Source organism: Fundulus heteroclitus, chromosome 14 (genome assembly GCF_011125445.2).
Source record: "Fundulus heteroclitus isolate FHET01 chromosome 14, MU-UCD_Fhet_4.1, whole genome shotgun sequence".
NCBI classification, from domain to species: domain Eukaryota; kingdom Metazoa; phylum Chordata; class Actinopteri; order Cyprinodontiformes; family Fundulidae; genus Fundulus; species Fundulus heteroclitus.
In genome coordinates, this window is record NC_046374.1 from 35635915 (window position 1) to 35659000 (window position 23086).

Consider the following 23086-nt stretch of genomic DNA (forward strand, 5'->3'; position numbering starts at 1 on the left):
TAACTGATGATAACCCAACCCATAAACCATACTTTAATGCTTTTTGTTGTCTTTTTATGTCCCTAAAATGTAAAATTTGTATTAATTTAAATTTAATTGCTTAATACCATGTCTATCTTTGTTTAAGGGGTGAAAAAAATATTTTGGCATGAAAACGGATATTTATTTACAAGGGGACAGATAGGGCATTGGGACTTGCTCTACAGCCGATACCGCACAGTGACGTCACCAACTGGGAGGTGGCAGTACTGTTCTTCACCAAGATGGCGGCCCCCATAAAAGGACCTTCAAATGAAAATTACTCTTAATTAAAAAAGCTTATCATTTATTGAACAGTATGTAACTATTTTATATTTAAAGTACTTTCAGCAGTTTGAATTCTGATTTTGACCGGACTAGTCCTTTAAATCTCTGCTGCATGAAACCTTCCTGTAACATTGACATCTTTAACTGTGTGTGGAGAAATAGCTCAGTGCTATCAAGACCTACTGAGTGAACTCACCGGTGACTGTGATCCTGGTCCCTGCAGAACCATAACCATCCTCAGTCGTCACATCACAGTAATACTCTCCAGAATCTTCAGTCCTCAGTCTGGACACATGGAGTCTGATTCGTCCTTCTCTGAGGACGTCTTTGTCACTCTGGACTCGTCCTGAAAACTGTTCATCCTGAGACTCTGACACCTCAACACCATCAAGGACCTGATAAAGGACTAATTCTTTCCTAGGAGTTAATGAGCAGCAGTAGATGAACAGATCTCTCCAGGGTTCATCAGGTCTGGTGGTGAAGGTCCACTCCAGAGTGATGCTGTGGTTCTCCTCTGCCTGATAGGAGCTCTGTGTCACATTCACTACAAATGTTGCTGCTGAGGAGACAGAGAGGGAAAGAGAGGAGCAGACACACTGAGAACTGGAACATGGGAGTCTTTAAACTACATCTCTAGAGCTTTCTGTCCCATGATGCTCTCTGTGCTGTCAGAGCTCTGCTTGATGCTCTTCAAGTCAAACTGCTTGATCAGATGCAGCTGGAGGATTGAAGTGTTCCCTTCACTGACAGACTTTTCACTGATTATTGATGGATTTAGACTGAACAAAGAGAAGATGGAAACTGACCACAGAGACATGAGTTGAGGATGATGAGCAGCAGGATCCTGCAGATCATCTTCTCCCTGTGAGAGGAGACAGAGGAGGAGAGTCAGCAACACATCAGCTCCAGCATCACTCACAAAACTTCAGCAGCTTTTCTGAATAGAACAAGCAGCAAAGTGGTGTTGAGGAAAATATCTTAGTTGTTATATTGATCAGGCATTTGTATGTAAAGTAATAAGGTACTTCTGGCCTCTAAACTAAGCCTCCCCTTTCAGGGCAAAGAAAAACATACAGTTTATAGGATGTGTTGAGAGCTATTTTATGGCTTTTGAGGTCATTTGGCTTGACCCCTGATAGGACGGTTTGAATACTAAATCACGCTTTACTAAATGAATAGCTTCTTTGTTTTAAAAACAGACACAGCTTGTAGCCACAGTGTCTGCCCCCCCACCCAAACTAACCAGGAGGGGTTAGTTAGTGTGATAAAAGGATGTCTTTGCGAACCTTTGATTATACTGTAATGCCTGGGAGAAGGACGTGGACAACAAACTAGCATGTAAGTTTTTGTCTCTTGGAATTCCAAATAAATTGAATATGCATATTTTAAATGTTTGCCTCTGATCATTGTTTCTTCTTCTTCTTCTGGTTAAATAATGACTTTCCCCCAGGGCTACACATGGTAATATTACACACGGTATCTCTCAGGTGGACCCACAAAATATCTTCACAGTCCAGAAATATAATTAGCCTCACTGTCAACTACATCTGCAATGATTGTGTTTGTAGGCCCATCTGCTCATTAATGTCATAAAACCTCTGATATACTGTGCAAAATCATTTAGTGAAGGAGCACTGACAGGAATGTGACGCCATCTATGTGATAGGAATGTGACACCCAGCGGCCCTCAGGACTACAGACCGGTGGCACTGACGTCCCATATCATGAAGACCTTTGAGAGGCTAGCGCTGGAGCAGCTAAGGCTCATGGTCAGGCCCTTCACTGATTCACTACAGTTCGCCTACCAGCCCCACTTGGGAGTTGAGGACAGCATCGTCTACCTGCTGAACAGAGTCTACACTCATCTGGACAAGCTGGCAAGCACTGTGAGAATCATGTTCTTTGATTTCTCCAGTGCTTTCAACACCATCCGCCCGGCTCTACTGGGTGAGAAGATGACGGTGATGCAGGTGGAGGCCCCCATGGTGTCCTGGATTGTTGATTACCTGATGGGCAGACCACAGTATGTACGCTTACAGAACTGTGTGTCTGATAGGGAGGTCAGCAACACTGGGGCCCCTCAGGGGACTGTCCTCTCCCCCTTCCTCTTCCCCCTTTTCACCTCAGACTTCAACTGCTGCACTGAGTCCTGCCACCTTCAGAAGTTTTCTGACGACTCAGCAATAGTTGGCTGCATTGAAGAGGGTGATGAGAGTGAATATAGGACAGTGGTGGACAACTCTGTCACTTGGAGTGAGCTGAACCATCTGCAGCTCAACGTGACAAAGACTAAGGAGGTAATAGTAGATCTGAGGAGGACAAAAACACCTGTGACCCCTGTTTCCATCCAGGGGGTCCCTGTAGACACTGTGGAGGAGTATAAGTACCTTGGAGTGTACTTTAACAATAAGCTGGACTGGACTAGAAACACCGAGGCGGTCTACAAAAAGGGCCAAAGCCGACTCTTCTTCCTGAGGAGGCTGAGGTCCTTTAACATCTGTGGGACGATGCTGAGGATGTTTTATGAGTCTGTTGTTGCCAGTATGATCTTCTTTGCTGTCACATGCTGGGGCAGTGGGCTGAGGGTCGCTGACAACAACAGACTGAACAAAGTGATCAGGAGGGTGAGGGATGTTGTAGGGGAGGAGCTGGACACTCTGACGGCAGTGGCAGAGAGGAGGATGCTGTCCAGGCTACAGTCCATCTTAGACAATGTCTCACACCCTCTACATGACACACTAGCCTAGCAGAGGAGCTCTTTTAGCAGAAGGCTCCTCTTACCCAGATGCACCACGGAACACCACAGGAAATCATTCCTGCCTGTGGCCATCAACCTCTACAATGCCTCCCTCAGTTATCCTAACACCCCCCCTCTGTAACTGACTTTAACACATTCTCTGCACTGTTCTTTGCGCGGGTCACCATTGCTTCACTGGGATTCCCAAGGGAAGTGATATGACTAGTGTGATATGGTATTACCTTGTGTGGAATGTTGTGTATATATATATATATATATATATATATATATATATATATATATATATATATATATATATATATATATATATATATATATATATAACAATGTGTGTATTCTGGAGCATGTAACAAAAATAATTTCCCCCTGGGATCATTAAAGTTTGTCTGAGTCTGAGTCTATGCAGCCATATTTGCCTAGAAAACTTGAAATACAAGAAAAGAAATGTTGAGCTTGAAGTCTCAAAATGTAATACTGAATAAATTGTTGCTTTCTCTGAGATCTGCAACTCTCTGTAGTTATTCTATTAGTCTTGTGGGTCTGTGAGAACGGCACTTAACTACAGCAGCTGTGTGCAACAACATTCCTGACATGACGTTACCTCTGAAAGTTTTTTCTGCCACACCTACATATCAAAGAGCTGCTGGCATGAAATCAATTTGTTCAGAACCAAAAGCATCTCCTCCTAGAACAGTTCAAAGAGCAGTTCAATGGAATATGGAGCTTATGCTGGTAAAGATGTTTAAGCAGATCACACCCTCTGGTGCATAGCAGCCACTTTAGTGGACAGCAACTAAAAAGTAAATATCTCTTTAATTCTATGGTTTCTATGGTGAAACTGCATATCAGTCTCTAGAATGCTCTCTGCTGCCACACTCCTCTGAGGTCAATTCAGTGGTCAGTCATTGTAACTGCAATTTTTTCTGAATCCAAGATGGCCAACAAACAGCAACTTCTGTCGACCACTGCTGGCATTTCCTCTCAATCCTTCTATACAGTGTGCGATTTGCAAAAAAAAAAAAAAAACAGAGGGGGGGGGGGGATCATTTCAAGTGTTTTATAAATGAACATAACAACAAGGTTATGTGGCCTGCATGCTGTCTGGCTGGAGACAGCATGCAACCTGTCCTGGGCGGGAGGGTGGAGGACAGCTGCTGCTGCTGCTTCTTGTCTGGTGACGCTGCCTGCAAATCTTCATCCACCAAAGTTCGTCCTGTAACATTACCATGGCTGTTTGTCCCGTCATCTACTTTTGACCTTTGCTGTTGATTTTTCGGACCGAAATATGACAAAATACTTGTCATATGTTGACGTTCATGCTGCCACACGTTCTCATTCATTACTTGGTTAGCTAGCAGCTGCTCTTTCAGGTAAATAGCTAGATCCAGTAGAGTTAGATTGTGCCATCTACTGTCTGGACTCGGGAGTGGGTATTAGTTTACTTTAAGCGCTTCGAGCAGAAAATGTATCAATACTCTTTAAAAACAGACAACAAAAAATTAGATTAACAAATGTGAAGCACACAAGACATGTATATATATTAGGGCTGTCAAACTATTAAAATAATTGAATTTGAATCGATTAATCACATAATGTCGATAGTTAACTCGAGATTAATTGCAAATTAATCACACGTTTTATTCTTTTATTTCTGAAAGTGTAATAGCCTGTTTGGGCATTTTAATGTGCAATTTTGCAATAAATGACACTAATAAAATACATGCTTGTACAAAAAACATTTTTATTTTGTTATTTTTCAAGCACTTTTGAGAATTGGAATGAAAACATCCTGGTGCCAAATGTTAAACTCTGGACTATGATGGCTAAATGACTAATCATGCTACCCTGATGTTTACACAATGTGTAAATAAATTTATAAATAAATACCATGTCGATATATTTTTTTGCCTCTTAAACAAAGATAGACATGGTATTAGGCATATACAAATAAATTAATAAAAATTGTACATTTCAATAAAGTCATAAGTTTTATTGTTCGTTTTTACTCTCTCTGAGCTTTCACACCAACAACAATAATTTCTTTGAATATTTTTGCTTGCTGTTTCTATCCATATTCATACAGTTTAAGCCTGGAAAAAGGTTTTAAATCTCCAGGTCATTCCAGTCTTACACTTTGCTTGCAACTGGGCAGGAGCTTAATACCCTTGAAAGAGACTGTTTAGCAACTGTTTGGTAACTCCAGGTCCTTTGTTTGGCAACGTAATTCAGCCTTAGTTTGTCAAATACAGAGGAAACAAATTAATAAGCATTAAAGTACGGTTTATGGGTTGGGTTTCTGCAATGTTATCAACGTGTAAAAACTCATCTTCAGAACCAATGTCTGATAAAATGGTGATCTGCACCATGTAATCTACTTTCAGCAGTTATCACCGGTTATTGCACCGTAAACTGCAGAAAATACGTGCAGAGTTGCTCTGTCTGCCTTTACTACCGTCGGCTCCTATGGCGGAGGGATATTTCAGCTGGATACACTCAAATGTAGTGCAGGCAGGTCTCATAATAACCCCTATTTCGTCAATTATTTTAGAGCCCAAATAAGCGATTTCACTTTCAGAAACGTGCCCAAGAAAACCGCAACCCATGACTCATGAAATTTACAAGCACTTTTAGAATAAAACAAGTCCAAAGTCTGTGGTCTGTGCAACAGTGAGCGCGGATCTGTTTTGCTACAGTTTTCTAGCACTCTTGAAACTACGGAAAGCGCCGAGGGTAAAAGAAACAGTGCGGAAAGCATGGCGGGGAAAAAACATTAGGGAACGGTGTGTGTTTTGTCACGCAATTAACGGCAAAAAAAAAAAAAAAAAAAAAAAAAGTCAGCGTTGTGGTCTAACAAAGTTAACGCATTAATAACGCGTTAAAACTGACAGGCCTAATTTATATACATGTTCAAAAATTCATATTACTTATTTAGACCAGAGTGGGGGAGGAATGTATCCCCCCCAGGGATAAAACATGAATGACCATAGGGGAGGACGTCATAGACAGAGAGGGGGGGTAAATCCCCCCCCATCCCCCCCAGCAAATCGCACCCAGCTTCTATAATAGAAGAGCCCAACAGGTAAAAAAATATGATGATTTACAGTAACATCTAAGGAAGGATATTATCAGTTTGAAATATAAAAAATTTTCTCCAACATTTAGAAAATTACCATTAAGCATGTGTCCACTGAAGTGGACGTCATGCATCTCCCATTACATTTTTTCAACAGAAGTCATATAATTGATTTACTGTCTTGTAATTGTTTGCTTATAATTTAGAGTTTTAAACGTAACACATATAAGCTATTCATTTAAAATTTACATTTTAGTATATTTTATTTATACTTTGTGTATATTTTGCCCAGATTAGCTGTACTTTGTGTTAACTATACCAATTATTTATATTTTAGACTTCAAACACAGTGAAGAATAAGGCAACCTGCAGAATAGTCCAAGAAATTACATCCAAAACTTCTAAAAATGCAAACAGAGGCCACGATGCTGCATGCACATGAAAGACCAAATACATTTGCATGCAATTCTGTGTGCCACTGTGCCCTGGGTGCTTTGCAAACTCTCATACAGCTTAGGTGTGATGACCATCAAAGTGTTAGGAGATGCAGAGACTAAAATGACAGTTCATGTTTTCTTGCAACATGCTAATAAATATGGAGCCAGATGGGTCTCGATATTCACAAATGCACAAATAAATCCACACACACACAGGACAAGATCCACGCAAGCACAGGCCCGATTCATGCAAGCACAAAAAAATCCACACATGCACAAAAAAATCCACACGTGCACAAAAAAATCCACACGTGCACAACAATATCCACACGTGCACAACAATATCCACACGTGCACAAAAAATCCACACGTGCACAACAATATCCACACGTGCACAAAAAATCCACACATGCACAAAAAAATCCACACATGCACAGAACAAGACCCACACATCCATAGCTCTAGGCTTTAAACTTCAAAGCATTTGTGTGTGGATTTTTTAGACTGTCCTGCCGTCTTGGGATTCACACAAGCATTTTTTAAACAGAGAGTGGTTTGCAACCAATCAGAAGCCTCCCTTGTATAAGCCAATCACTGGAAAGTACTCCACGTGGGCTGACTTACTCATAAGCCAATCACATTCAACCTGTTCAGGAAGCGCGTAGTATGAACACAATGTGCTCTCAGGCTTCAGCGCGCAGCAGTCGTTTGTCTCCCTCTGTAAAAAAAAAAATCTGTTATGGCTGCCATATGCTTAATTGTACTTATCTGATATTTTTAAAATTGTATTTTGGATTTGCTTAAATAAATAAAAAAAAAAAAAAAAGTTTGTCTCCCTCTGTCTCCGCAGGTGTTTGCACATGAGCGGAGGCGCCCAGCTGCAGGTGTCCGCTCCTCCCCCCCCCCCCCCCCCCCCCCCCCCCCCCGGCCTCAGAGCCGACGTCAAAAAACGCTTCTCTGCTCCCTTCAAGTCGCTTCGGATCCGCCCGCAGCGCTCCTTGGTCTCTGAGCTCCCAACTTCTAACTCCGCGGGCCTCTTCCGTCTGATCTCCAGCCGGCCAGCAGTGATTCCCTCCGAGCTCTCATCGGCCTCGCCGTTACCTGCTTCTCCTGTGCTCTGACGATTCGCCTCTGGCGCCCATGTCCCGCCAGCCCTCTGGCGGATAGGGCGGTAAAGTTGGATATTAAAGCTCCGCGGAATCAGCGGCATCTCGCTCACGGTTGATCCGGCTGATGGACCCCGATTTCAGCCAGCATCTCTCAGCTGCTCCCTCCTCTCACGCAGTGGGAACTAAACACTCTTGAGAAATAAAAATCAAGCCTTGATGTTGTTGAAACAAAGGACAGTCAAAAAACTGGGGGCTAATTTTTTAAAGATATTTGTAAAGACAAAAGTAGGGATTTTTCTTCAATAGCTCCCTGGTCATGTGACTCACTGACTCAAAGCCTGTGTTAAATTGTTCTATATTAGCCTGACTAGCTGCCTTTCTTTACATTTTCATGTTCTGTGCTCTAAGACAGAGGTCTTCAACCCTGGCTCCATAGAAACTAGAGGTGGGCGGATCGATCCTAGGATTGATACTATCGATACCAACGCGGGTATTGATATTGAACAATATTCTTTTAACAGGATCGATCCTTTTTATTCTCTCCCGCGCGCGCTGACTGCAGCAGATTCACCAGACCAGTCTCCCCTTCTGTGCCAACACCGGCACTCTGCTGGCTGCTGCTCCCCCTCCCCTCTCGTACATGGCTCACCGGCGCCAGCCAATCAGCACGCAGGCTCAGCCTGTCCCGCCCACTGTGCTCTCTCAACTCAACATACACAAACAACCGCCGCGCGCAGCGCGCGGCTCCTGTTCAGTCACTGAGAGAGAGAGAGAGACCGCCAGAGCGCAAAAACTTGAAGAGAGAAATATGTTTAGTAAAAAGCTGGTTAAATTTAGTGGAGACACAACAAACAGAGGAAAGAGTGAAAGCGACAGAGGAAACTTCTCTGATTGCCCCGACAGACCAGACCCACAGACTGACGTCACTGACTGAGGCGCTTCAGTCCTCCGGAAGACATCCAGGTAGATCAGTGGTCATCTTCAGCAGCAGTTCATGTTAATTTTCAAAGTAGATATTATCTATCATATGTTACTGGAGCCCACACAGAAAATGTAATTAAGACCTTGAAAGAACCCAGTACATATATCCTATTAAAAAGTGTTATTTAAGATAAGATAACATTAGCTAATCCTTTATTTATCCCACGACGGGGAAAATTATAGGATTAAAGCAACAAGCAGGTGCACACAATACAAACAAAATTACATAAGGATTGAAATATATAGGAGGTGGATTAGGAAAAAAACACTGAACATAACATTATTATTATTATTTAATTGTAATAATAAAATAAAAATAAAATGTTAAAAGTATCGGTATCGGATCGATATCGGCGATACTGCCCCTTGTATTTACTTGGTATCGGATCGATTAAAAATTCCCGGTATCGCCCACCTCTACGAGAAACTGCTGCTTCGAGAGGAGAAAATCGCTCTCCGCGCGCTCCAGCTCCTCACACACGCGCTCGGGCATTCTCCGCGCGCGAAAGCTCTTCCCACGCGCGCGCTCGATTTTCTATCCAGCGGCTACGCTCGAGCACAGCTGCGCTCTCGGAAGCGTCTCTGCCCGCGGACGGATTTTCTCCTCGCGCGAAGTTTTGACAGGTTGGGCGGGGCCAAAGCCCTCTTCTGTAAGCCTCCTCCTGATTGGGCCTTGCAGACACGATCACACGGGAAGTACTGTCAGGAATTCTTTGACTGACAGCTTTTTTTTTTTTATTTTTTTTTTTTTTTTTTTTTTTTTTATTGATAATAAAGGGGTTTACGAACAAGCAAAATTAACAATACAAATGAGTAATAAAACAGACAAGACAGTAATGCCAGGGTGTTACATATCAAGCACAAACAAATCGAAAAGCCAATAAATAAATGAAAAATTAACTCTGAAAGATATTAAAGTAAGAGCACAAATCCATTGTCTTAATGGCTTTTCTATTTTTTGAATATTCGAGAGATCTAATATATAGTGTTTGAATTCCTCTCTAAAGGCTGCAAAGCGAGGTTTCTGATTTGAAAATTTAGATTTATGTATATGATATTTGGCAACGAATAAAATTAGATTGATAATATAAATTTTTTTTGTTTTATTAGTGGGATAAGAGAAGAATCCAAACAACACATTTGTATAGTTAAGAGAAAAGCGATATGTCAGTCCTCTCGAAGCAGCAGTTTCTCGCGGCGGCGGTAGATAAACCATGCGCGGGAGTAGTTTAACAAACATGCGAGTGTGTTTATTTTATATCGTGTTACATTCTATTGTCATAACTGACTAAGAATAAACGTAAAAAGAAAAGCCAGGATGTGCAGGAATTTAGCCCAGAGATAACTCTGGATTAACCCTGCTCTTTGAACATGTGGCAGCGAGCAGTTAGAGCTGCAGCCCGAGATCAGCGGAGCGCAAATCAACAGCAAACCTTGAGCAAACTTCTCCATTAGAACTTTCTAATTTAATCTCTCTCTTCCTCCACCCCATTAAAAAATAAAATAAGAAGAATGAAAGGGAACTTTTGCCCTGCGGTTTGACAGAATTCACAACAGTTGTGTATTGCTGTAAATAAAATAAAACAAACAAAAGACCAGCAAGGCTCACCTTTAACAGGCGTCCAGACCAACGGTCCACAACGCTGAACGGATGAAGAGAATCTCTCAGAGACCTGCAGCTCTCACCACCTCAGCCTCCGCTCTGACTTCCTGAACACTGAATGAAAGAACTGCCCTTAAGCTGTTTTAGGCATTCTCTCTCCCCATCTAACTAAGTAAAGTCCACCGGCTCAAAATGACTAAATAAACACAATGCTCGCTGTAGGCGGAGCTGAAACAGCTTCTATCCGCCCATATGGAAGAAATACAGCCTCATTGGAATCTGCCTTTTTTAAAAACACTGACTTTAAAACACTGATTTTTTAAACGATGAATTCCTTATATTGAATGTTTATGTGGTAAAAATTATGGATGATTTTTTTTCATTATTTAAAAATCACCTCTAAAAAATGCTCCAAATAATTTTTACCTGCAAAAAATTCAGCTAAAAAAATGTCCCTGCAAAACATTTGTATAAATAGTTTTGCATGGTATTAAAACAGTAATTTAAAAACAAATATCCCTGCTTTGATTTGAGCAATTCCAGCATCACTCAGAGAAACCAGCAACATCTACAGTCTGACTTCCTCCAGTCTCCAGATTGTCTGCTCTGGTTTGAACAGAGCGTTCTGGACAAGTGAAACAAAGTTCTGCTGGCAGGGAAACTGCAGCCAAGTGGCCTGACAGAGATTCACTCTCAGCTCCATGGAACTCTGAAACGTCTCAAATGCCAAAGTTTAATTAACCAGCAGAGTGAGTGGCCCCCACACCTCAGTGATGCAGCAGTAATTTTTCTGCACATCCTGAAAAACAGTTTGTTCCTGTTTTTACCGGTTAAAAAGGCAGACTAACAGATGGAAGCAAAAAGTAAAAAGGTCTTGATGAAACAAGAATAAATCACTTTAACAGTATTTTTTTGTCATTACAACATACATTCCAGTGAAATGTGTCCTCTGCATTTAACCCACCTCTTAGGGTCTTGTTCAGGGTCCCAGAGTGTCAGTCTGTGGGAGTCAAACCCAGAACCTCCAGGACAAAATCATAACGCTAACCACTACTCCACACTGTTTTCTATCTCAGCCAGAGTTTTCACAGCCTAACTGTAGCTCAGGTGAAAGTCCCTCTGCATCTATCCATCATGAGGACCCTGCTGATGCTCATTGGAGTGAACCTCCACCTCACGTCTTGGTGGCTGAATAAGCCTGGAAATAAGCTACAACGTCTGCAATCTCTACTCTCTGGACATTTTGGATTGATTTCCATGAGGTGGGCTGTGCTTATACATCATGATGTCACACAAAGGATTGTGGGATTCCCTGCCCTCAACTCTCCACTCGTCTCTGTCTCCAACCACCAGCCCTCCAGAGACTTACCACCCCCCCCACTGCCACCCTCACCAACCCCCGACCCATCCACACCCATCCTACCTCCCTCCCCCCTCACAGTCACACCAATGCAGGTGAGAGGGCAGTTGACGAGGCTGAAACAAAGGAAAGCCTCAGGACCGGACGGCATCCCCCCCCCCCCCCCCCCCCCCCCCCCCCCAGGCTACTGAGGACCTGTGCAGATGAGCTCTGTGAGGTCCTCAGCTACATCTACAACCTGAGCCTCAGTCTGGGGGTGGTGCCCACCCTGTGGAAGACAGGGTGGGGACCACCACTTCAGACTTCAGGTGGGAGGTCACCCTGACCTCCCACCTGATGAAGACCATGGAGCGCCTTATCCTAGTTCACCTGCGCACCGTGGTCAGCCCCACCCTGGACCCGCTGCAGTTTGCCTACCGGCCCAACATCGGAGCAGAGGACGGCATCATCTACCTGCTGCAGCGGGCGCTCACCCACCTGGAGACCACCGGGAGCGCTGTGAGAGTCATGTTCTTTGACTTCTCCAGCGCTTTCAACACCATCAGACCGGTGCTGCTGAGGGAGAAGCTGGAGGACGCTGGGGTGGACAAACATCTGGCTGACTGGACCATGGACTACCTCACTAACCGCCCTCAGTACGTGCGGCTGCACGGCTGTCAGTCAGAGGTGGCGCTCTGCAGCACCGGGCCCCCCCAGGGCACCGTTCTGTCTCCATTTCTTTTCACCCTTTACACCTCGGACTTCACCTACAACACGGACAGCTGCCACCTTCAGAAGTTCTCTGATGACTCGGCCATTGTGGGCTGTGTGTCTGAGGGGAATGAGCTGGAGTACCGGTCGGTCATCATGGACTTTGTGGACTGGTGTGAGAAGAACCATCTGTGCTTAAACACCAGTAAGACCAAAGGGATGGTGATAGACTTCAGGAGAAGACCCCCACCTCACTCACCTGTGAACATCCAGGGGCAGGACATAGAAACTGTGGAGAGTTTCAAATACCTGGGTGTTCACGTCAACAATAAACTGGACTGGACTCATAACACAGACGCCCTGTATAAGAAGGGCCAGAGCCGCCTCCACCTCCTCAGGAGGCTGAGGTCCTTTGGAGTGAGCCGGCCTCTGCTAAAAACTTTTTATGACTCTGTGGTGGCCTCAGCCCTCCTCTACGCTGTCGTCTGCTGGGCCCCTGGCAGTGCAGAGCGGGACAGAAAGAGACTGAACAAGCTGGTGAGGAAGGCCACTTCTGTCCTGGGCTGCACTCTGGACTCAGTGGAGGAAGTGGCTGAGAGGAGGGTGTAGTCCAAGCTCACATCCATCATGGACAAACACCTTCCACCCCCTGCACCAGACTGTAGAGGAGCTGAGCAGCTCCTTTAGTGACAGACTTAGACATCCTGTCTATAAGAAGGAGCGCTACCGCAGGTCATTTATTCCTGCTGCTACCAGATTATACAATGCTGCACTATAACTGCGATAACCTGTGCAATAATCAATGTGCAATTACTATTTAAGGCACTGTGCAATAATCCTGTTTAATAAGCGACCTCAGCTGTATAGACTGCACTGTGACTTCAATAAAGCTCTATCTTATCTATCTTATCTTAGCTCCTTAGGACCAATAAGGGACATAGTGAGGTTTATATGCTAAAGTAGCTGATAGAGGAAGCGTACTTTAAACTTGGGCGTTGGGTTGTGTAGCAGGTCTGAGGGTGAGCTCATAAAAGCACTGTTAACCTTTTTACTTGACATGGATGCAGGTGCTGTATACTCCAAAAAAAGAGGGGGGCAGTACTCAACATAAGCAGTGGACATGTAATAAAAATAGAAGAAACTGTTATAGTTTAATGGTTTTATCAGTACAAATCTGGTTTAATTTTAGTTTTAGACTCATACATTTTAAAGCCTTACTTGTGATGGTGTAGCAGGCTAAGTTCAATTAAATTGTATTTACATGGCGCCAAATCACAACACACATCATCTTAAGGCACTTTCCAAATTCAAAATCAATCAGATTATACAGATAAAGTTTCCTTTCTAAGGAAACCCAGCAGGTTGCATCAAGTCTCTCCAAGCAGCATTCACTCCTCCTGAAAGAGCGTAGAGCCACAGTGGACAGTCGTCTGCATTGTTGATGGCTTTGCAGCAATCCCTCATACTGAGCATGCATGAAGCGACAGTGGAGAGGAAAACTCTCCTTTAACAGATATTTACAGAGATGTCATTGCCTTTCTCAGAAAGACATATGTCCAGGCAGTTCACAAGGATGCAGCCAGTTACATTACCGACATCTGTGTCCATAAAAATTAATATTCATAAAAAAAAAACATCTGCAGTTCTATGGATTTTGATGAAATCTCTAGCAAAATGTATGCATAATATATTTATAATTCTTCATTCAGGGAAGGCAGACAATCTTCTATTTATTAGTTTCACTGAAGGGTTCAGTGTCTCTTGTTCTACCATCTGTATGCCGGACCAAAAGCGGGTGTGGGTTTCATAAACTCTGTATCCATCCACCATATTTATAGAGGGAAATACCGCATTAAAGGCAGGATCTGCAATTCTTTACATTTATGACATTTATAGCAGAATTATGCATAATATTTCTATAATATTATTTCAGGAAGCGTAGATAATAATTTGTTTGGTAGTTTTCAAAACCCGAATCTTAACCCTTACTCATTTGTTTTGGCTGTTTCAGTGGAGGCTGCTATTTTTTTGTTTTCAAAAGTTTTGTTGAAAATTATAAGAAATGATAAGAAATACAGACCAAATGTAGTTCAATGGTCATCAACACACAGTCATACCAGGGGGGTTCATAACTCAGTTGTTATTGGGGCTGAAATTCTTTCATACTTCATCCAGCATTACAGACAGAAACACAGAAATATTTAGAGCAGAGGTCAGTTTGATGCTTCTTTTCAAACTATTTTTATTCTGTTATGTACAAATCACAAGTGAAAACAAATCTGGGGTGTGTGCTCTAATGTCAGAAAACAAAAATAAATATTCAGTAGCTGACTTTTAATCTTTTAACATCTATGGCAGCCCTATTTATTATGCTCAGTGACCACAGCCTGAGAGAAAGCAACACATTCTGGTGTCTAAAAATGGTTTTGCTTGTATCATGGGACACAAATCAGTCGTGTGATCAGAGGAATGCTGGTGTTTTATGTGTGTTACTAGTATTCCCTGATCAGCCCCACCAAGTTCAGAAGTGTTTCTCCATCCATGGTTCGAACACATAAAAAAAATACACAAAAAAATTGACATGTGTACATTTGAAACATACATTATCAAATAGATGTTGATTCATAGCTTGTCCCTTTGCTCTATATTTGTTTATATAAAAAACTTTGTAAGATTTATGAAATTATTAAACAGAAAGATAAACATAGTTCACTCTTTAGTATTCAAAATATGTTTCATTTGTTTACAGACTGACTACAAACTCCATCAAATTTAAATAAAACCAAAGCTCAGCCTTAACTGGTTTGAGTTGCGACACTTTATGGAAATAACCTGGTAAATTATTGCCAAGTTTCAAAGGTTATTGCTTTTTATTGCAGAGAGCCACCTCTAGTTAATATTTAAACATGAACCTGAGTCAGTTTTAAAGTGAAATAAAAATTAAAGACTGGCTATTGCTATTTTATGGTGCAGAAAGTAATAGTAATGTAATAGTAATATCATCTTTATTGTCATTGAAACATCCATTGCAACTAAATTTGTTCTCTGCTTTTAACCCATCCCCTTGGGGAACAGTGGGTTGCCATGTGCGGCGCCAGGGGAGCGTTCTGGGGTTAAAGGTCTTGCTCAGGGACCCAGAGTGCCGAGACCAGGGATCGAACTGGGTACTTGCATCCTTCTCTGAGTGCAAGCACACTGCTCTGACCACTCGGCCACAACCCCCCCAATGCTGCACCATGTTAATATTTAAACATGAAGAGTTTTAGAGTGAAACATAATTTAGATACGAACAAACAGATAGTCTAACTTGTTGTGCACTGTGAACGTTCTTAGAAATTTGTAGGTCTGCAGTGATGTTTTAAGGCTTTGCATTTCCAATAAAATAAAGAACTTGATTCAAATATTTTCTGGCTTCATATATTACTAAAGAAAAGCTAGATACACCATTATTATCTAATGACTGTATAAAGGGATCTGTATAAAGACCTGCTGTCCACAGACAATCGTTCTCTTCACACGTTGTTCCTCAACAGCAGCACTGGAGGAACATCCCCACCCTGGAGACAGCCTCCTGGGCCTGAATGGGTTTGGACACCCAGGGACATTTGCAGAGTCGGCCAGGCTGAGTCGTCTGTTTTCTGAGAAACCAACATCAGAATTTAAAAGCCGACTGTACTGGAGACGGTTTGTAACCTTTCTCAGCTGTTGCAGGAACGTTAAGTCGAGACGACGTGAAATGATCTCCTCTCCTGTGGCCAGGCTGAGAGGAAAGCTGATCTGAAGTCACCTGCTGCATCCGGCACAGGCTCTGACAAGAAGCAGCTACACCAGGGAAGCTGAGCAGAGGTTCCTACTACCACATGCTGCAGCCCCGCAGTGCTGAGTTTCCTACAACCTAGAACCCAGAGCTGCCTCCTAACAGCCATGTGTGGAGCTACTAGCTGCATAGCTGCCTGTAGCTGCTCAGACAACCAGCCTTCACTCTGCTTCAGCTGCTTCCACCTGGATACCCCAAAGAGAACCAACCAGACACAGAGGCACTGACTGGTTAGACCCCCATTAGTTACTTTAAATCTGCTGTGTCTCTATTGTTCATTTGTTTCTGCAGGCAGAGTGGACCGTGCTGTGTCATACACTGATGATCACAGAGGAGAGCAAACCTCAAAGAATCACTGGTGAGGGCATTAAAAATGTTGATCTGTGCCAAATGGTTAATGGAACTGAATATTTCAGAGGTCATAGGAGCTGACGAGGGTAAAACTATTTTTGCATTAAGTCGTATATTCATTCTCTTCATTCCATTACGCCATAAACCAAAGCAACATGGTCACATGATTTTGTTGACGTTGCAACAGGAAGAACTGAACAGCTAAACAAAGGTTATTCAAACAAAGGTGTGTTCTTAAAGGTGTGTACTGTTCTAACTAGCTTGTTTTATCTCTGGTTGCCTCCGATTCAAGCCTGTTTGTGGTTCATTTATCTAAATTGAGCATTTCAGGAATTTAACCCCATTTATCATGAGGACAGTTTCTGATCAGGTCTCTGTTTGGTAATGATCTACCCTCTTTATTTTCCCAGATGTGGGTGCTGTCCCAACCTTGTATTCACAAGTGATACCAGATGACAGCTGACAACGTGAAAACCAGCATTACTGTAGAATTGTGTCTCACAGTTTTGTTTCAACTTTGGTTGCCGCACATGGCAGCCCACTGCTCCCCAAGGGTGATGGGTTAAAAGCAGAGAACAAATTTTGTTGTAATGTATGTTTCAATGACAATAAAGATGATATTACTATTACTATTACTTTATTTCCTGCTTAGATTCTTCACTACTTTTCTCTGCATTCCTCTGATTAGTCCCAACTGGTTCCTACGTCACCAATCACACCACAATCAGCATCTAAGCTCCCTGGTTTCCTCGTTTATTGATACATTTTTTTCATTTGGTATTACCCTATTTTTGGGTGATTCGCTGTAGTAATATGGCACATGATCTTTACTGTTTTGACATTTTTCATCCTATTGTTAGTGTCCTTTGCATTGAAGTTTGGTTTACTTCTGTGTGAAAATTTTGCTTTTTGAATAAATGAATTTGTCACATACGTTCACATGTAACATTATGGTGAAATGTGCTTTTGAGATCTCAAAAACTGTTGTAGAATAAGAAAAGATTAATCCCTATAGATGATTATGGTGGTATAAACAGGTTAAACGCAGTTAAAGTCATAAGTCCGATGTCTCATGACTTTAACTTTTCTAAATAGCTTCATTTTTCTCTGGTTGTCTCTGATTTAAGTTTGTGGTTCATTTGTCTACATTTAGCATTTGAGGAATTTAAATGGCCTGCTGTTGTGTAGTGCTTTATAAAGACCAACGACTCTAAAACGCTTCATGCATTCACACGCTGATGGTGGTAAGTTACTTTATAACCACAGCTGCCCTGGAGTAGAGTGACAAAAGTTGGGCTGCCAAACAATTACCGCCCTCTGACCACTGACAGCAAACAAAGTGCCTTGCTCAAGGATACAACCACTGAGACAGTCGAGGCAGGGATTCAAACTCCTAACTCCTGTGTCACTGTAGCCCAAATTAAATCAAATGAAACATCATCTACCATGAAGAAAGTTTTTGATCAGCTCTCTGTCTGGTAAGGATCTACCCTGAAAATCAGCGTCACTGACTGTAGAAATGGTGAACATTAGTCATGCTTTGAATTGTCTTATCGAAATTTATCATGAAAAATAAACTCTCCTTGGTTTATTTTTATTTTTCCCCAGTGTCCTGTCTAGCAATGTGGCAATAAAAATTGATATCTTAATGCCAAATAGAGCTCGACAGATTTTACTTTCACAAGTGGAGCAAACAGCTTTTGCCATAATGCTCCGCTTGATTTGTGCATGTAAATAGCTCCTTGGTTTATTTTAAAATCGGTAAAACAACACTTAAACATTGCTACTAAAGTTTAATCCAGTTCCACAACAGAGACACTGCCATGTTCAGCAGGTTTTTACCACCAGTTACTTCATAAATTTCCATCCACTGCACTGAAAAAAGGACACAGTACCACAGTCTGTGAGACAGAGGTTTTACTGAAAGCATCATTCACATGACACTCACGGTGTCATGTGAATCCAGGTTAGGTGGGGCAGGTTTTTCCTCCTTTGTTGTGAACTTAGATGTCATTAAATCTCTCATAAATGCATCTGGTACACACCTCCAGGCGGCTGAGCTTCTTATGCTAATGTTTATTTTATTTCAGTTTGTTCAGTTTCCTGTCTGAAACTGCTAAAGCTGTTGTGGTTTGAGGTGCTGACTCAGCACCTGTTGTCATTTTATTCTAGGAACAGGAACTTTTAAAGCACCAAAATAAAATCCTGCATTGTTCTAGACATATTTTCTAAGCAAACAGCTGATTAGATTCTCTATCTTTATTCTGAAAGTAACAAAAATGTCTTTGTTCTAGATCAGGGGTCACCAACATGGGGCCGCTGGCACCAGGTTGCCCCCAAGGACCACATGTGGTGCCTTCAAGCCTGTTATAAAATAGCTCAACCCTCCAGAGAGATGCATCTAAAATGTTATTTAGTTGCTCTTCCTTTATAACCATACTTGTATGTACATCAATTTAAAATGATAAAAGCAGTAAAAACATGTTTATACTACACAAAGTTAAGGTGTCATCTAATCAGTACTTTTTGTGTAACTCTTTGACAAGTCACATTAAATCGTCATTCTTTTTTATCAAAGTCACGACCCTGACACTTAAAAACAGACGCAGACAGAGGAATCTGATGTCCAGGTGGACATTTATTTATTCTCCTCCACCACCTACCCTTCTTCTCCCAGCATGGAAACAGAAATCAGCCTGAATCAGCCGGTCAGTAATTGGTCAGAACTGAATGAGTGAAAACTCTCGTTTCCATGCTTGAACGATGAATTAGAGCATCAAACGTTTATAAATTAAAGGTTACACTGGTGAAGATGGTTCAGTTATAACATAGTTATTAAAGAGAAAACTGTAACAATGTGATTTCAGACTCTGAAAGTCAAATCTAAATGTTTTAAACGTGACTGAAGACTCTGAGATGAAGCAGAAATCTGTTCATGTATCAACAAATGCTTCAGAACCTCAGCAGCAGTTTACAGCCTGGAATCCCAGAGTCACAGGTTTGAATCCTGTGGTGCAGATGAACAGTGACATCTAGTGGCCATGATATGGTACTGCAGAGGAAACAACCTGAACAGGGAGATGTCAGGAAATAAATAAATAATAATATAAAGTGCTTCCACAATATAAAAAACTGGAGAGCATTGAAGCACAAGCTGCAGGACAAAAAATTGAAAAAACAAACAAACAGAACAGTAACCACCTTTAAAAAATAAAATGATTTTCTAAACTTTGGAGTTAGCAGTTCTCTGAGGTGAGGAGGAACATTTCCATGCCTGCATCGATGAATGAGGAGAGACATTTGATCCTGGTGGAGATGGGAAGCCATGTTTTCACTTTCTCATCAGAGTTTTGGACTTATTGGACGCTCTGAAGACTCTGAAGACTCCTGCTAGAGATGCAAGACTGGACTACAATGGTCCAGTCTGAGGTCTTTATGGTTTAAATGTGCAGAAACAAACGTAACAGAGCAAAGTGATCAGTCACCTCATTAGTTTCTACTTAAACACAAACAGCCTCTTAGGAACGCTGATTATTAATAAAACCCAGGGTTCCATAAATGCTGCAGTTCCTGATCACAGAAACTGAACAAGTGAATCATCTAGACCACAGGAGAACGTCTGGTGGTGCCGTTCTCACAGAGGACCAGGTAACAGAGCTAAACATAGAAATTATCCATGTAAACAGTTTTAGTTTAGTTCTTGTCTAAATAATTATTCTTGTCTAAATAATTATTATGCATTTATTAAATTAAAACGCATCATGACAATAAAAACACCTAGAAAACAGAGCAGTGGTGGTGTATTATAAAATACATCCTACAAATGACAAATATTTGGTACTGAATTAGAAAAATATAACAATAAGCCTTTTATTATTGAACTGATGTGGAACAGAAAAGGTGCAAAGTACAAAGAAAACAGGAAATTTTAATATTTCACAGTAACAGTGTAGCCATGTGTTTCTGATGCAGGAGCACTGACTTAGCAGACAAAGACAGAGTTGTGTCAGACCAAAGCGTCTGCAGGCCTGATTATTACTGAGAAAAGCTCAAGAACAATCAGCTTTCTCTGTAACAGTAACAGAAACTGACAAACTTCCAACAGAAATATGAATACATCAATTAATATTTAACATGGTGTCAAAACAGCATTTTAAACAAGTAAGCATCTCTGCATTGATTTGATCATTTGGCATTATTCCCTTCATCAGGAAAAATGTCACATTTTCTGATATAAGTATGTTGCTCAATGAGTTTTAGGAATATGATGATTTATTATTATCATCACTTCATTATGTACATAAGTAGGTTCATATAAAAAGATTAATAGAAAAGTAGAGTTTAGCTAAAAAAAATATATACAAATGCTAAAAATAGTATGAGGTAGTGTATAGTTTCATTGTTCATCATTCATACTTGTATAATACACAGTGCTGCTTGAAAGTTTGTGAACTAGTTGAGTAGTTTAGATTTTTTCTTTTATTAAACCATGATTTTCTAATTTTCTCATTACCACTTTGTGTTTTTTTTATATGAAATATAAAAAATATGAAATATTTGCTCGTTTCCAGGGAAATGTGTGAATTGCAAGCAGACTAAATGAAACATGGAATCAGAGCATCTGCAAAAGTAAATGAACCACAGCTGCACTTGTAAAGACAATCAGGTAAAAAAAAAACTCAGGTGAAACACATGAGTGCTCGAGTAATCAATTAAGCAGACCAATCAAACGAGACATCCTTGGGAAAAGTTTTGAGGTGCACTGGTTAAAAGGGAGAGAAACCAACCAAACCACTATGGTGTTATGGCATAAAGACCAGATCAACAATGCCAAGGGGAAAGGAGACATCTGAGGACATCAGGAGGAAGGTGGTGACAGCCCATCAGTCTGGGGAAAGCTAAAAGACCATCTCCAAAAGATTCCAGCTTCATCCATCCACTGTGAGACAAGTCATCTACAAATAGAGGACATTAGGCATCACCGCTACTCTGCCAGGAAGTGGACAGCCCTCAAAACTCACACAAAGAAACACCAGAAAAATAATAATGCCGGTAAAGGCCAACCCAGGCACCACCTCCAAAGAGTTGCAGACCTCTCCGTCGGCATCTGGGATGAATGTAGATGCGTTAACAATCAAGTAAAATATCAACAGACATGGCATTCATGGGAGAGTTGCTAAAAGGAAGCCTCTGCTCTCAAGAAAGAACAAATTTGCCCGTTTAAACTTTGCCAGAGAGCACTTGGACAAACAAGAGTTTTTCTGGAAGTCCATAGTCTGGACAGATGAGTCAAAAATTTAATTATTTAGCCACAATCACAGCTGCTATGTTTGAAGAAAAGTCAACACTGCATTTAAGGAGAAAAACCTTCTCCCAACAGTGAAGCATGGTGGTGGAAATGTGAAAGTCTGGACCTGCTTTTCTGTCTATAATACAGGGAAACATCAATTCCCAGGACTAGCAACACATTCTTGACCAGAATCTCCTGCCATCAGCTGTGACAAAAATGGATTATGCAACAAGACAACGACCCAAAGCATACCAGCAAAAGTACCAAAGAATGGTTTAAGAGAAAGGAGATTCACACTCTGCATTGGCTCAGTCAAAGTCCGGATCTCGATCCCATAGAAATGCTGTGGCAAGATCTGAAACGGGCAGTACATGCCAGATGTCCCTCCAGCCTCACTCAACTGGCAGAGTTCTGCAAGGTGGAGTGGACAAAAATCCCCAAAAGCAGATGTGAGACAATCGGTTGTGGTTACAGAAGACGTTTAGTTGAAGTAATGGCTGCAAAAGGAGATGACACAAGGTATTAACTGACAGAGTTCACATACTTTTACACTTTTGACAGATAAAATACTTTTGTTGAGTAAATAATGAAAACGTGTACATTTTTTTCTTTGTTTCCCTTATTTGGAAGATCTGCCTTACAATTAGAAATTTCACATGATTATTATAATGTTTCTTTAGAAAACAATGACCATGTTCAGGTGGTTCACAAACTTTCGAGCAGCACTGCATGTGTTAATGTGACAGAGAGTGCAGAGAGATATTGATATTTACAGCTATTAATTGGTATAATTCATATTTTCCTTGGGCACTGATACTTCTAAAAAAAAACATATACAGAGGTCTTTTGTTTAGAAGCTTGATGTCTTCTGAGGTAGAAATGTATAAATATTGCAATTAGCCCGTGTACTTCCTGGAGATAAATCCACAACCTCTGATTGTGTGTTGGTCTGAAGGTTGATGTAGACCTGTAGTGTCTGGCAGCGACCAGAAGGGGGCGCTCCAGCAGAACAACAACGGAGTCCAGAGTCAAACAAGCAGCAGGTCTTCTGCTGTTTTAGGTTAAAATCCTCCAACATTTGCTGAGCAGACCAACTGCAGAGCTGATGAGAGAAATAAAGGTGCAGAGAAATCATGAGTCTCTCTGGACCCACATAGGAGAACAATTTAAAGATAAATGTCTAATTTATTTTAAACATAAAAGCGAAGGAGCAAAAATAATGAAAGCAAAATGATTAAAGCAGTTCAGCTCCAAACCCTCTGAAGTGAACCACCAGACTACGTCATCCTACGACCGCTCCAGCTGACCAGT

General features: G+C 41.5%; 1 protein-coding gene and 1 long non-coding RNA gene across 5 annotated transcripts in view; one reads left to right on the plus strand and one right to left on the minus strand.

The window, feature by feature from the left end:
* LOC118565789 overlaps window positions 1-1215 on the minus strand; it is a 39347-nt gene extending 38132 nt beyond the window's left edge. For 2 of the 4 annotated variants that reach the window (XM_036146790.1, XM_036146791.1), the window contains exons 1-2: window positions 1113-1215; window positions 503-865 (exon numbers count right to left, since the gene is read on the minus strand). In XM_036146790.1, coding sequence (XP_036002683.1) covers window positions 503-865; window positions 1113-1161 — 412 coding nt within the window. In that variant the 5' untranslated portion in view covers window positions 1162-1215. The remainder of the gene's footprint in view (window positions 1-502; window positions 866-1112) is intronic. The other 2 variants (XM_036146793.1, XM_036146792.1) reach the window with 2 other exon arrangements.
* LOC118565802 overlaps window positions 1-16166 on the plus strand; it is a 39773-nt gene extending 23607 nt beyond the window's left edge. The window contains exons 2-3 of the long non-coding RNA XR_004932617.1: window positions 15851-16001; window positions 16077-16166. This is a non-coding gene — a long non-coding RNA (uncharacterized LOC118565802). The remainder of the gene's footprint in view (window positions 1-15850; window positions 16002-16076) is intronic.
* Window positions 16167-23086: the final 6920 nt, after the last annotated feature.